At 41.3% G+C, this 15,420-nt stretch overlaps 1 protein-coding gene and 1 long non-coding RNA gene across 3 annotated transcripts in view; one reads left to right on the top strand and one right to left on the bottom strand.

Moving 5' to 3' along the window:
• The window catches only part of LOC137340041 (phospholipid phosphatase 4-like), a 212,649-nt gene that overhangs the window by 93,122 nt on the left and 104,107 nt on the right, over window positions 1–15,420 (top strand). The window contains exons 3-4 of the mRNA XM_068002251.1: window positions 297–387; window positions 515–578. Of these exons, the coding sequence (XP_067858352.1) occupies window positions 297–387; window positions 515–578 (155 nt within the window). The remainder of the gene's footprint in view (window positions 1–296; window positions 388–514; window positions 579–15,420) is intronic.
• Window positions 1–15,420, bottom strand: part of LOC137340042 (uncharacterized) — a 116,407-nt gene that overhangs the window by 73,417 nt on the left and 27,570 nt on the right. The window contains exon 1 of one of the 2 annotated variants that reach the window (XR_010966685.1): window positions 3,886–4,719. The exons of the other annotated variant lie outside the window; for it this stretch is intronic. This is a non-coding gene — a long non-coding RNA (uncharacterized lncRNA). Of the gene's footprint in view, window positions 1–3,885; window positions 4,720–15,420 lie in introns of those variants that run through there. 2 annotated transcript variants of the gene reach the window in all.

Genomic DNA, 15,420 nt, shown 5'->3' with positions numbered 1-15,420 from the left:
CAGTAAACATTAACAGCAGAGTGACAGTCACAAAACAGATTTTACATCTGTCATGTGTGGGATATAAAAGGATGAAAAATGAACTAATTTATCTGGTTTTCTGTTTAATTAACTGTTCCCATTATACCATTAATTACAGATTTTAATTATTTTAGCAACAACACTTGAAGGACATTAAATGGCACCAGTTGATACCAATACCAAATATTTTATGTGGTTTGCAGTATTCAGTATTAATCCTGTCGATGGAATTCTAAATATGTCTCTACCTATTGTGTTTCACCATGTCTCCACAGGCCATTTCGTTCCTCACACCTCTGGCTGTGATCTTTGTGGTCAAAATAATTCGAAGGACAGATAAAACGGAGATTAAAGAGGCCTGTTTAGGTAAAGTATTCGTTCAGTGTATGTTACCATGTTATTTTAAAAATTCTCTTCTGTATTTTCATATTGTTCTATCTGCTTCCAGTTCGAATGCATCCAATAATGCCTGTGTTTCTTTTTTACCGTTTAGCTGTTTCGCTGGCCCTTGCTCTGAATGGAATCTTTACCAATACGATTAAATTAATAGTGGGAAGGTAAGTTGTCATGGTTTGGTACAACATATTAAAACTGGCAGTACTGTGAATTCTATCGAAATATGTAGCATTGGGGCTGGGAAAATCAATGATCCAGGTTGGCTAAACAAAGAAAGAACCAGATCATATTTGGGAGTCAGGAAGACTTTTTAGAGCACTTTCCCCTCAGTAGATTTAATAGATAGAGTCCATGATAAGGTAAATTGTACTGTGAGTGGCAGACAAAAGAAACAAAATGATGGACAAACTGAACCAAGCATTGTTACAGAATTATTAAGAACCTGGCATTATGCAGGAGGAATTCTTGCTCAGACTTTATGCAAATGATCCAGGATAATGGAAAATAAGCAAATTTGAGGCAGCAGACTTCAAATAAATAATATGTAGTTGAACTGATTGTGCTTTTATATGTGATGTTGATGGATTTGAACATGCCCAAAAAATTCACAGAATACAAAATTTAAGTGTTAATAAGTGAAAACTAGGGGAGGGGGTGCAGTAGTCTGTCTATACCCTGTTCATAGATAGTCCACTACTGTTAAGAAATCTGCCACTGCACAGGACCGCAAAAGGAATTTAAAACATTGATTATTTCCATGCTCTATAGTTTTCTGCATAATTTTCTCCATAGGGACTCAAAAACTTACTTTTGACAGCAGATGACAAGAGCCATTTCAGACTTAATTCAGATATAACAAAGCGAGATTTTTATCATTCAGGTTCTTTCTTACATGCTGAAATTCTCCTGCCTGAAAGCAAAATTGAGTTTGTGCTGCAAGACACATTTCTGTTGAATTTCTGTTTAAGATAGAAACTGGCAAAATGTTCCTGGTTTCTAAATAACTGTTTCCATTTTATTTACCTCTGAATAGAGGTGTTCCAATGTTACGGATAGCCTAGAAATTAATGTTGGCATTTTGCTTCACGGAAATTGTCCGGTCAGGAGCAGCAATTTCATGAGTTCCTGAACTTGTAGCTGTTAGTCACGGCGCTCGAAAGTACTGCCGGGTTTGTCACTGGTCGTTTTTTTTTATTTCATGGTTCCAGCTCATGATCTGTTGAAATTCTGAATACTGATTTAAGAAGAGAGCCTGCAATACTGTTACCTTCATGCAGCACATTTGCTGTGCATTTACCTCAACCATTTCAAATGCATGTTAAAAGCCGGTCAGGTTCTCACTTCCGGAAGTGAAACATAACTGCAACAGTGTCAGTTTTTTTTTTGCTGCAAGACACTGCTAAGCCAGGAGGACTGCTTTCAGCACACACACACACACACACACACGTATAAGAAATAGGAGCAGGAGTAGGCCATACGGCCCCTTGAGCCTGCTCCGTCATTCAATAAGATCATGGCTGATTACATGGCTCCATTTTCCCGCCCGATCCCCATATCTCTTGATTCCTCGAGAGCCCAAAAATCCAATGATCTCAGCCTTGAATATACTCAACGACTCTGCATCCACAGCCCTCTGAGATAGAGAATTCCAAAGATTCACTACCCTCTGAGCAAAAAAATTCCTCCTCATCTCAGTCTCAAATGGCTGACCCCTTATCCTGAGTCTATGCCCCCTAGTTCTAACTCTCCAGCCAAGGGAAACAACCTCTCAGCATCTACCCTGTCAAACCCTCTCAGAATCTTATTTGATTTAATGGAGGAATACAAAAAGCAACAAAGAGGAGCTGCCGGATGATACCAGAGGTGAACCGACCGCACCTGCTAATATTAGGGTTCCCAACCCTCCCGGAATGACAGAAAGTTTCTTGGAATCAGCGGTATCTCATCCAAGCGCTGCCTCCAGCCACCCAGGAGATCAGCATTTAAATTTCCTGCCGCAGTGCGCCCCCCTCTCCGTGACATCACCGGCTGCTGTTAGAGAAGCCTCCGGTTTGGTGACGTCACCCGCAGAGAGCCACGACCATGTGGAGCGCAGTCGTGAGGGTGCGGGTGAGTCGGGAATCGGTGGGGTTTCAGCAATCGGGGCTTCCTTAGTTTCCCCTCTTCCCCTGCTCACGAGTGGCCTCTTGGTTCTTGGGACTTCTCTCACAATAACTGCTGGAGCAAAACCACGAGCAAAAATATTCAACTGCAGGGGTCCCAACCTTTATACGGTAAATGCAATAATATTTGTAGAAGTCCCGTGATCAAACCTCCAGAAATGCCTCCAACCAGAATTGGCAACTCTAGCTAATATGCAGCCCATTGTATCTGCAGGTCCAGGAACTACTACCTGGCAAACCCTGTGAAGTCAGAATCCCAAGGCACTGCTGAGAAGGACAAACTGAGCTCCTTCTTCAGCCAGAAGTTTCCTACCCTCTTACTTTGGTCCTCTTCATCCACGCACTGTTACTTACCTGTTGCTATCTCTTCAAGCTCATTATCTACCTGTCCAGCTGTGCTGCTGCTTGTGAACATTAGTGAGAATGACCCAGTGCATTGTGAGGTGCTGGCTTGCTCTGGGTCACTGACATTTACTGGCAGGTGTTCTGCCGCTCCTATAAAAACAGAAGACAAACATATGCCATAATGCTGCCTCCAAGAGACACCTCAAGGAGGCACTGCAAAATATGGTGTGATATTTTTGAGGTTCATTGTATACCTTTGTACCAATGAATGTTTTGGGTGTGAAGATATGACCGAAACAGGAAGGTACTAGCCCTGAGCTTGATGTGGGCCTTTGACTTCACCCTCCGTGAAAGTGTCAGCCATGGCTCAGTGGTAGCACTCTCTCCTCTGAGTCAGAAGGTTGTGGGTTTAAGCCCCACTCCAGAGACTTGAGCGCAAAATCTAGTCTGACACTCCAGTGCAGTACTGAGGGGTGCTTAGTAAAAGATCCCACGATGCTATTTTGAAGAAAAGCAGGGGAGTTCTCCCCGGTGTTCTGGCCAATATTTATGTCTCAACCAACATCCAAAAAACAGATAACCCTACATCTTGAAGCTATACTGATCTGGTTGGGAGATAGACACTTTGCTGCAACTGGGCTACGTTTTACGGTGACGTTTTATAAAACTACTGTGTGCTGAGAATTTAATAATGGCTGCACATTAAAAAGGAACAAACTTTTTATTGTCTGCATAGGCCAGTGATGGCCAACCTTTTGCAAAGGAGTGTCACATTGTGAAACTAGAATGTGCAGGTTTGCCTCTTGCAATATTGTCATGAATAATACTAATTTTTTAAAATTAGCAATCTTAGCTGAATAAAACAAATAATAATAATTCCAACAATTGTTATAAGGCCAATATAGGCCTAATTATGTAATGGTCACTAGGCCTACAAATTAAACATGGCAATCTTACATACTTAATGGCTTCTGAATCTGCTTGCTTCTGATGATATTGTCGATATTTGGATTCAATTTTGAACATGCCAGCTGCAGAAGATTATAGAGGTGGTCGTCTGTCAGTCTGGAGCAGTAGTTATTTTTGATGAAAGTCATGGTAGAAAAAGTCTGCTCACAAATGTACGTTGAGGCGAATCTACATGTATAACATAGCAAATTCATGCAAACTAGGGAAGTTATTCTGTGGTACTAACTTCCAAAATGACTTCAAGTCTTGATGTATTGGTGAATCGCACAATTCTTTGAATTTGGCATGCAGCCCGGAATGATTTTTCATTTCTAAAATTTCCATCTGCAGGTCTGGTGGATAACTTTCTATCTCGATATCTGAGAGGGTGAATGGGTTGGTGAAGAGTATCACTTTTTTTATCACTGAAATCTTGAAACCGTAATTCAAATGAATCCGCTAGCGAAGAAAGAGTGTTCTTATATCTTTCAAAATTAATGCAGAAATCGCCATCAGTTCTCAGAGTTTAGTTCCAACAGACATTTGAAATGATCCAGATTTTTTCGACTGTAAGTACTTACAAACAGTTTCAGTTTTGCCTTGAATGTTGACACAGAATTAAACAGTGTTGGGAAAAGGCAGTCCTTCCCCTGCAAACTTTTGTTGAGGTTGTTACAGTGTTCGGTGGTATCAGTGAGAAAGGCAAGGTCACTGGGCCAGTCTTTATCTTCAAGTAAACTGCGCTCCTCAACAACTTTGCCCTTTTCTCTTTTAGTTTCCAAAATCTCATAAGAGCCTGTCCTTTTGACAACCAACGTACTTGGCAATAAAGAAGTAATTCCTTGGCATCGTGTGAATCATCAAATAAGCGACAGAATTTACGTCAGTTTAACGCATGCGCACAAATTTTGTTTATACAGCATTCCACAGGATCAAGAACGTGCAAAAAGTTTATGCCTTTGGCACAGAGGGACTCCTGGTGAACGATGCAATAATACTTGAATAACACACACCCCAAAAACTTTAAGCCGAGCAACACAACCATTTCTTTTGCCAGTCACACAGGGCGCCCCATCAGTGCAAACACTGTCTAATTTTGATCAGTTCAACTCCTTTTCAATATAGTTCTTCAGTTCTGTAAATATGTCCTCTCCCATGGTGGAAATGAGAGGACGTAAAGATAGAAGTTCTTCAATCACATCGAAGTTCTCATTTATACACCTGACAAAAGTACTAAGCTGTGCCATATCAGTAGAATCACAGCTTTCATCCATTGCTAGTGAAAAATATTTACAAGCAGAAACATGAAATTTAATTTGTTCTGTGACGTCACGAGACATTTCATCAATTCTTTTTGTGATGGTGTTCCGGGAAGGTGCAATTTCATTTACCATTTATTTTATTTTAGGATCACCAGCATGTGCAGCAAAAATTTGCAAACACTCCTTAACAACCTGTTCTCCTTCAATGTAAGGTCGCTTCTTCCTGCATAGCAGGAGAGAAATCTCATACGATACTCTCACCATAGACAGCAATTCCTCTCTTTTTCTAACAAAGAACCCCTGTTGCACTGCAAGATATGACTATCTTGGAAATAAAATCTGTGCATACAGTTGAACCAACTGGATATTTTAAGTTGAATTCCCCATGCTTCTGTTCAAAATGCCTTTCTAAATTAAATTTTTTTGAGACAGCCACAGTAGCATCACAAATCAAATAAATTGGCTTTGACGCTTTACCTGGAGTAAATGAGAACAAAAATTGTTCTTCCCAAGTAGGATTAAACTCTCTCGTAACTATGTCTTCTTCATACCTTCATTTGGATTGCATTGTTAGGATGGAAATGAAACAAAAACTATATGGACCACGAACAAGAAAACAGAGCAAAACTGACACCACCACTCGCTCATAAATATCAGCCATGTGGCGAGGGCTTTGTGGGAGAGACAGAGAGGGTGACACCACTTCCTCAGGAGGACGTGATGGAGCCAGAGCTGCTCCCGCAGCGAATTAAACAAGGAGCACTCACCCCACATGATAGAGCCCAAGCCGGGCCCAAGCCTCGGCCTCGGCATTGCGTAATGCCACCACCACCCGCACACGACCGGCCCGACCTGACCGACATAGAAAGGCAGAGCCCAGCCGCTCCCGTGGCGTGTCACTCTCCAGAGAGAGGCGTCCCACTTGTGGCACGGGTACCTGGGGTTGGCCATCACTGGGATAGGCAGAAGAGCCAAGAGAGTAATGCGTAGTTTTCATCCATTACATGCAAGTCGCACAGTAATCCATTTCAGTGTGGTTTTCATCACCAAGTTGTGTGTGTGCAGGAAATGAAAGTTTTACCAAATACTTTTAAGCCTTTACTCACCAAAATATTAGTAAAACAATATTGTTGCACTGCTGTAAAGTGAGGGAAAATGTCAACTAGTCTGCAGCTATCAGTATTTTCATTCACCTAATAACCAGACCAAAACAAATTTAAAAATAAGTGATTGAGGAAGGAAGATAGTTTATGCTAGTTTATTGGTCCTAGACTGCAATTATGTCCTAAAAAGATTTATCTATAATGAGAAATTACATTGCAGTCAAAGAAAATTAATTTTTATATTGGGAAACAATGTGTCAGATTTCACTGTCAAAATAACGGTAAGGCTAATAGTGCTCGCCGTTATTTATGCGTAAATGATACAGCAACTTCAGGCGAGGGGCAGATACAAGGTTAAACTCAAAAATTGCTGTCCGAGTTGCGCCGCTCCACCATTAACTTCGCGAAAACAGCATCTCGCTGTCTGCCTCACCATTGAAATGCATTGAACAGCGTGAACATAAGAACATAAGAAATAGGAGCAGGAGTAGGCCAATCGGCCCCTCGAGCCTGCTCTGCCATTCAATAAAGATCATGGTGAAGTTGCTGTAATTGCGCGGTAGCTATGAACTAAACTCGCCACAGAAAGATAAGTCAAGTCATTTCAAGTCTAATTACCCTTTTAACAATGTGATAAGTGTTAATTACTGCCAAGCACCCTGACACTAAAAATTAACTATTACAAGTGTGCAGTCCCATTCCTTCAGGTTTTAATTGTTGTTGGGAAATTTTTAAAATTTAAATTTAAAATTTAATTTTTAAAAAAATGTTCCTTTCTGTCTTTTTTTTTCTATCTCTCTTAATCCAATCTTTCTTTCCCTCTCTTTATTTCTCTTTCTGTACCTGATTTGACATTGAATTCACCCACTCTAATTTACACTTCCTTCTCAGTCCTTGCACTGTTAATTTCACAATCCTTCATTATGATTGGTTAAGGAGATACACAGTTACTTGCCCTGTTCACTCAGGCCCCAGATGCCCTGTTTCCCTCGCTGTGTCATTATCAGCTCACACTTTTAATAACTTGCCATGCAAAAATATTTAAAAACCTAAACATGCAAGAGCAAGTCTAACTAACGGCAGATGCTGCCCTGCTACAGCAAAATCTGGGCTAATATCTTCAGCGGAGTTATATGCTATCAAAATTGAGCTTCGACGAATTGAACTACTGTTTGCAATGTCTTATGTAGAATGTAACAGCTGGAAGAAATGTGAAGAAATCTCTTAGCAGCTGGTATATTATATTAAAATATGTTCTGGTTGATTGCGTAGTTAATAAGGTATGCCCACATTACACTAACTGTGCAAATCTCCTCTGGTTCCATTTATTAGTCTTGTCAGCTAGAATATACAATGATTTATACAAATTAGCATTATGGTACATGATTGCGTGCATTTATACGACTTGTTAAGATTGGAATTATGATAAAATCTAGCAACAAAACTTTTACTGACTATTTTAATCATAAGTACAGACCTTCAAGGAGTATATTATTTGTGGAAAAGCATTGTAATCCTTAAACCACAGTCCACAAACGTTACTTAATTACATATGCGGAGAGAATAGGATAAGAAGAGTAGTAAGCCTGAGGATTGGGAGGGTTTTAGAAATCAGCAAAGGATGACCAAGGAATTGATAAAGAGGGAGAAAATTGAATACGAGAGTAAACTAGCAAGAAATATAAAAACAGATTGTAAGAGCTTCTACGGGTATGTAAAAAGGAAGAGATTAACAAAAGTAAACGTAGGACCCTTAGAGGCAAAGGCAGGAGAAATTATAATGGGGAATAAGGAAATGGCAGAGAGGTTAAACAAATATTTTGTATCTGTCTTCACAGTGGAAGACAAAATACATACCAGAAATAGTGGGGAACCAAGGGTCTAATGAGAGTGAGGAACTTAAAGAAATTAAGATTATTAAAAAAAAAGTACTGGAGAAATTAATGGGTCTAAAACCCAACAAATCCCCTGGACCTGATGGCCTACAGCCTAGGGTTTTAAAAGAAGTGGCTGCAGAGATAGTGGATGCATTGCTATTGATCTTTCAGAATTCTCTAGATTCTAGAACGGTCCCCGTGGATTGGAAGGTAGCAAATGTAACCCCACTATTCAAGCAAAAAGGAGGGAAAGAGAAAACAGGGAACTATAGGCCAGTTAGCCTGACATCAGTAGTTGGGAAAATGCTAGAATCTATTATTAAGCACCTAGTAACAGGGCACTTAGAAAATCATAATATGATTAGGCAGAGTCAAAACGGTTTTATGAAAGGGAAATCGTGTTTGACAAATCTATTAGAGTTTTTTGAGGGTGTAACTAGCAGGGTAGATAAGGGGGAACCAATGGATGTAGTATATTTGGATTTTCAAAAGGCATTCGAGAAGGTGCTACACAAGAGGTTGTTACACAAGATTGGGGATACTATATTAGCATGGATTGAGGATTGGTTATCGGACAGAAAACAGAGAGTAGAAATAAACGGGTCATTTTCGGGTTGGCAGGTTGTAACTAGTGGGGTGCCGCAAGGATCAGTGCTTGGGCCTCAGCTGTTTACAATATATATCAGTGACTTAGATGAGTGTGTAATGTATCTAAGTTTGCTAACGATACAAAGCTAGGTGGGAAAGTAAGCTGTGAGGAGGTCATAAAGAGGCTGCAAAGGGATATAGACAGATTAAGTGAGTGGGCGAGAAGGTGGCAGATGGAGTATAATGTGGGGAAATGTGAAATTATCCACTTTGGTAAGAATAATAGAAAAGCAAAATATTTTTTAAAAAGGAGAGAGACTAAGAAATGTTAGTAGTCAGAGGGATTTGGGTGTCCTTGTACACGAATCACAGAAAGTTAACATACATGTACAGCAAGCAATTAGGAAGGCAAATGGTATGTTAGCTTTTATTGTAAGGGGGTTGGAGTATAAGAGTAAGGAGGTCTTGCTGCAATTATATAGGGCTCTGGTGAGACCACACCTGGAGTACTGCCCACAGTTTTGGTCTCCTGACCTAAGGAAGGATATACTTGACTTAGACGGAGTGCATTGAAGGTTCACTAGATTGATTCATAGGATGAGAGGGTTGTCCTATGAGAGAGATTGAGTAGAATGGGCCTATATTCTCTGGAGTTTTGAAGAATGAGATGTGATCTCATTGAAACATATAAAATTCTTAGTGGGCTTGACAAGGTAGATGCTGAGAGGATGTTTCCCCAGGCTGGAGAGTCTAGAACTATGAGACATAGTCTCAAGATAAGGGGTCGGACATTTAGGACCAAGATGAGGACAAATTTCTTCACTCAGAGGGTTATGAATCTTTAGAATACTCTACCCCAGAAGGCTCAGTTGTTGAGTAAATTCAAGACTGAGATCGATAGATTTTTGGACACTACGGGAATCATGGGATATGGGGATCGAGCGGGAAATGTTCTTATGTTCTAGAACATTTGCAGAAAACGATGAGTTAAAGAATCAACTTCCACAGCTTGCAATGCCTGTACAGAACATAAGAAATAGGAGCAGCAGTAGGCCATACGGCCCCTCACGCCTGCTCCGCCACTAAATAAGATCATGACTGATCTTCGAACTCAACTCCACTTTCCCACCTGATCTGCATATCCCTTGATTCCACTAGAGTCCAAAAATCTATCGATTTCAGCCTTGAATATACTCAATGACTGAGCATCCACAGCCCTCTGGGTAGAGAATTCCAAAGATTCACAACCGTCTGAGTGAAGAAATTCCTCCTCAACTCAGTACTAAATGGCCGACCCCTTATCCTGAAACTATGCCCCCTTGTTCTAGACTCTCTAGCCAGGGGAAACAGTCCGTTTACCAATAAGTCTAAAAGGCAGACAGACAGTGTAGTTTATGTTAGAGGTATAATTCCAATTTATAAAAGATATATTGTAATGCCTATGAATTTCTATGATAAGGTAAATTCCCCGATTCTGCCTTATTTGAAGGGAGTGCGGGACGGAGAATAGGCACTGCTATGTTGATAGCCCCACCTTTGACCTGCGTTCCTTTCGAGCGAGGCCCACCGCTGGGAGCAGCGGGTCGTCAAACCTGCCTTGATTTTTTTTTCATTGTTGCTTATTTTTCTCCCCTTCGTTTCCCATTTATAGCCTGATGCAGTCTCACATCATCAGATCAAGCATCACACTGGGAAAAGAGGGCTAGAGGGTAGAAAGCATTATGTTGGGGGGGCGGGAAAGAAGTTTAGTTTCCAAAATGTTTGTTGTGCTTTCCACAGTGTAGATCAGGCAGCCTTTTTTGTCCTGAAGCATCTTTTTAATCTCCAATGTGACTGGAAGACTTTCATAAATTAAAGATTAAAAATAAAACTATACATTTGGGAAATCTTAAAAAAACCAGAAAATGAAGGGCATGCAGCACAGGCTGGAGAACATCGGGAAAAGAAAAATAGGTTAGTGTTTTGAATGGAGCTCTTCAACCGATGCAGGGTACCTCTCAAAATGTTAACCTATCTTTCCTTCTCTTTCAAATGCTAACCGATGAGCTATGCATTTCCACCACTTTATGTTTTCATTTTCTGATAACTTAAAGATTAAGGGGTAGAATTTCCATTAGATTGCGTTGGTTTTATCAGTGCAATCTGCCCGAAGCAGCGTGAAAGATAGAGGAAAATCAAGCACAAGTTACATCAGGTTTAAATCCAGTTTCCGCGGTCTTTAACGCTGGTTCAAAAATCATCGTGCCCAAAGCCGGCCCCGCCCACAAAACTGGTCACGCCCCCAGATCGAAATAACGAGTTTCCACCAATTGCGGCCGTTCAAGGCGGGGCTTCAAATTAAGCTCGTTTTCTTAGGCGCACAGTCACTAGTAGGCACGTTTTAAAATATTAAAAGATATTTAATTTACTAAAGAAACTGACTAGTGTACACCAAAGAAACTAGTAAATGGTTCAGCATACTTTTTTTTAAAAAGTCATTTTCAGTGATTTTAAATCAGGTTACTCACAGGTGGAGGACTGGACACTCTTATTAAAAATGGTTATTTTTTGTGATAATCATATTTTCAGCTGTATTAATAAAACTGCACCAGTTTACCACTCTTAAATACATCAATGAATATTTTTTATTGCAAAGAAAACGGTTGTGTTCTATTGTGCTGGTTCATGGAAGATTTTACATTTGTAATTGTGCAAATACATTTTAGCAGAAACTCAAACTGTATTCCAGCCAGCACAATTTGGGCCCAATTGCTGATTACGCCCAAAGCGGAAACTCTACCCCTAAATAATTATTAACAAGTCTTGTAACATGTAATCAAGTGATATGAATGGACAGTGGTTATAATCATGATTTATAATACTTCATATACAGTCTAATAAAGCCTTATAAAACAATTTCAGAATTCTGTCAAATATTCGGTAAGGATGTTCTGGCTTGATGCCTAGTTAATAACACAATGCCTGTAATACATTCAATTTGCCACTCTCTGCTTGAATTTATCAGCGCTGTCAGTTAGACTGTATAAAGATTTATTCAGGCTGCCTTGCTACACAACTATATTTATTTTTACATTTTGTTTAAATTGATCATTATACCTGTACACAAAACCAAAAAAAGTATAATTAATATCTAGTGGATCTGGAGCAATGTAGGTCAGCAAGGACAGGGGTAATGGCTGAGTGGGATTGAAGAGATGGGTAGCAGAGTTTTCGATGAACTGAAGTTTATGGAGGGTGGAGAATAAGTCGTCAGTCAGGAGAGCACTGGAATTGTTGAGTCTGGAGGTGACACAGGCATGGAAGAGCGTTTCAGCAAGAGATGGGCTGAGGTAGGGCTAGAGACGCGTAATGTTAAAGATGGAAGTATGCGGTCTTCGTGATGGAGAGGATTATGGGGTCGGATGGGATGCCAAGGTTGCAAACAGTCTGGTTCAACCTGAAAGTGGCTGGGGGCAGGGATGGAATCAGTGGCAAGGGTACAGAGTTTGTGGTGAGGGCCAAAGTTGATGATTCAGTTTATATACTTTGATGGTAGTCACAGACAGGTGACTGAGGGCAATAAATATTTACAGAATCACTGGTTCCCCAGGTCGTGTGGGCTGTTGATTGCAGCCATCTGGCATTGCATGCCCCAAATGTAAACCCCCATATTTACATCAACGGCAAAGGCTTTCATTCCCTAACTATGCAGCTCATTTGCGACCATAGGCACAGCTCCCAGCACGTGAATTTACAATGTGCTTGGAGCTGTCATGATGCTTTATACTTTGCCAATCTAGTGTCCCAGTTCTGTTTCAACAGCAGGGACAGGATAGCTGTTGGATGTCAATGGATATCTGCTATCTCCATGGTTTATGACACCACCTTGTAGGTCCACCAGTACTGCAGAGGAATGCTACAATGAAGCACACAGTAAGACAAGAATTAGAATTTAGCAAGCCATTGGGGTTTTTAAAGAAAAGTTCCAGTGCCTCGCTAGGTCTGGGGTTGCCCTGCAGTATGCGCCAAGAAGCGTTTTGTGAATTGTGGTAGCCTGTTGTATGCTTTATAACTTTGCTATCCTGAAAGGACTAATGGCAGATATCCCAGAGGTTGCCAGAAAGTCTGATGTGGCCCATGAAGAAAATGAAACAGGTGCAGTGGCTAGTGCTTCTAGACAACTGAAAGCCAAACTCATTTAGGCCACCACCATACACGCACAGAGCAATCTTTTTCTGAGATCTCATCCCATCAACAAGCCACCTCCTCTCAACAACCTATCTATGGTCTAATATCCTTGTTCCTCACAGCTAGCCACCACATCACAGTCATGAGCCTCAATATCAGCAGAGTACTTATTCCCTATTGTTGTTCAAGATAACCAAACACCAAGCAGTCACCACTAATAATTTATTGCAACCTTTTATAAAAACATTACTCGGTTTCTTCACTGTGCATAGCCCTGTGATCACATGATTTTTTCTCTGCCCTTTTCTAATACTTTTATATGTGCCACCTGGGGTCAGAGATGTAGACAGCTCCTCCAAATTACAATGAGCCACATGGGATGGCGTTAGCCCTCCTCACAGGGCTTCCAAGTCCAGGGATCAACACAGGGCAGGCTGACTCTTTGTTATGGGTTCCATGGCTCTCTGGTCCTCCAAAGATAAAGGCTTCTTTGGGGAGCTGATGGAGTACTTCTCTCTGCTGCTACTTGGAAGGAAAATAGCCTCGGAGACTGTCAACTCCACTGGTAATGGAAACAGGATTCTGGTTACCAGGAATCAGTGGAAAGATCTTTAAATTCCTGAGAGTCAACCAAATATCCTGTAGTCTCTCAAAGATGCTGTCCTGCAATCCAGTTGACATCGGTCTCTCCAAATGGTCCCATAAGACCCACGATCCTTCATTCGGTACCTTCATACTGAATTTACTGACCTGCCTAGATCTCTCATGGAGCAGGAATATATGCAGATGTTCCTGGAGTTTCTTTAGGATACATTGCAATGATGTAAAAACCTTTTGGATGTTGGTGCACAGCAAGGCAGTAGACTCCACCGCTATCCCAGCCACCTGGAGAGGCTGCCCAACATCTTCATGTGTTTACCTGTCTGCTAGGATCTTTTCTTTTATGGAGGACCCCTGAGATCATTATCAACATACTTTGTAGCCAAGGTCTGACATTCTTTAAGTTTCCATTCTGCGACATCAGGCTCCATTTTTACACCTGCATCCTTTGGCTTCCTTGTGCTCTATGTCACCCCATGTGCCCAACTCTAGTATCTGTAACCCCCCCACCCCCCCCAACCTCCTCCAGCAAGTGACTTGTTTCTAAGTGCAAGGGTGAGAGAGTGGCAGTGCTGCCAGAGATAGAGGGAATTGAAATCTCTTGTGTTTCCTGGCTTGCAGCCTCTGGAGGAAAAAAAGCAGTATTGTTATCGAGTGTCTGCATGAGCAGCATGCTATTTTACACAGACATTTTGGATCTCTTAAGAAACTGGCAACTGACGGAGAGATTGAAGAATACAGTTAAGAATAGATGTATATGATCATGAACCAACTGAAGGCATATTAATTCCCACATCTCCATTCCCAATTGCCTGGCCAGTGTTTGTTCCAATGATTGACAGTGCATCCTCTGCACAATGAATTAATGTGCTATTCTCCATGCTCCTTCCCCCAGTGGCCTGTTATTCCCTTCCATTATATGCTCTCTTCTCCTGCAGGAGGAATGCATTGTACTAATTGGCTGTAACAATCTCCAGATCCTACAGTCAGAATCTGTAAGGATTCATGAAATGGACGGTAATAATAGTAGGTGCAAGGGAACAAAGACCTTGGATGTGAGATTTCAACGTGCTCGCATGCATTACTGGACGTGAGACAATTGACATGAGTGATGCCAAGTTTCAGTGCTTCTAGGGCAAGAAACAAAGAGCGATGTGATACCCCAAAGGGCATTGCTTGAATATTAGAGCAGGAAATTTCCACTCGTCAGTGTTTCAGTAAACTTTCCTGTTATTCAGCTGACAATCCATTTTCTTTTTCTGACCTTGTGACATCATTAGAATTCTTCTGACGCTAATGGGATCCTTGGAGTTTTTGAGGTGCCACTCACACTCACTGCCACTTCCCTCCACGTGACCTGTGCTGCTCATTTGATGGCTTCTTTGCAGCTATTCCAACAATTAGCATCCCCCTTTTGATTTCTGACAGCATAACTTCAACATCAGTTTCAGAAAAAAAAATGATACTCACTTTTTTGCTTCCCTTGCAGCTGCCAGTGTATTCCCTTTATATTGATGGGAGCCCTTTAAGTGAGGAATTGCATTGTTGCTCTGCCGCTGTCCACATGTTCCATTCCCCGGCATATCTGCAGCATTCACCGCCCTGTCCTGCATGAAAAGCAGATGATCTGGGATATCTGATGTGATCAGTGTCCTTAGATATCAACAGGCGGAAATCCCATCTCACTTCTGCCCGCACATCGGGAATCCAGGAATTTCAGGGCTGTGGGTTTCATCAGTTGGCAGTTTCAAGAGAATTGCATGGACCAGCATAGGGAGCTCTACATGGTCTTGACCTGACCAATGGTTTTGACGTGGTCTGTGGAAACATCTTATCTGAACTATTCCTCCAGCATACTTCTTGGCATGCACCCTCCCCTCCTCCTCCAACACCTTCCTATTTCTTATTTCCTGCTCCTTAAATTTGTGGCTGCACATTCAACCACTATGCC

The sequence above is a fragment of the Heptranchias perlo genome, chromosome 21, assembly GCF_035084215.1.
Source record: "Heptranchias perlo isolate sHepPer1 chromosome 21, sHepPer1.hap1, whole genome shotgun sequence".
Classification (NCBI taxonomy): Eukaryota; Metazoa; Chordata; class Chondrichthyes; order Hexanchiformes; family Hexanchidae; genus Heptranchias; species Heptranchias perlo.
The sequence above is the reverse complement of the archived record's forward strand: the minus strand, read 5'-3'. Positions and strand labels throughout refer to the sequence as shown.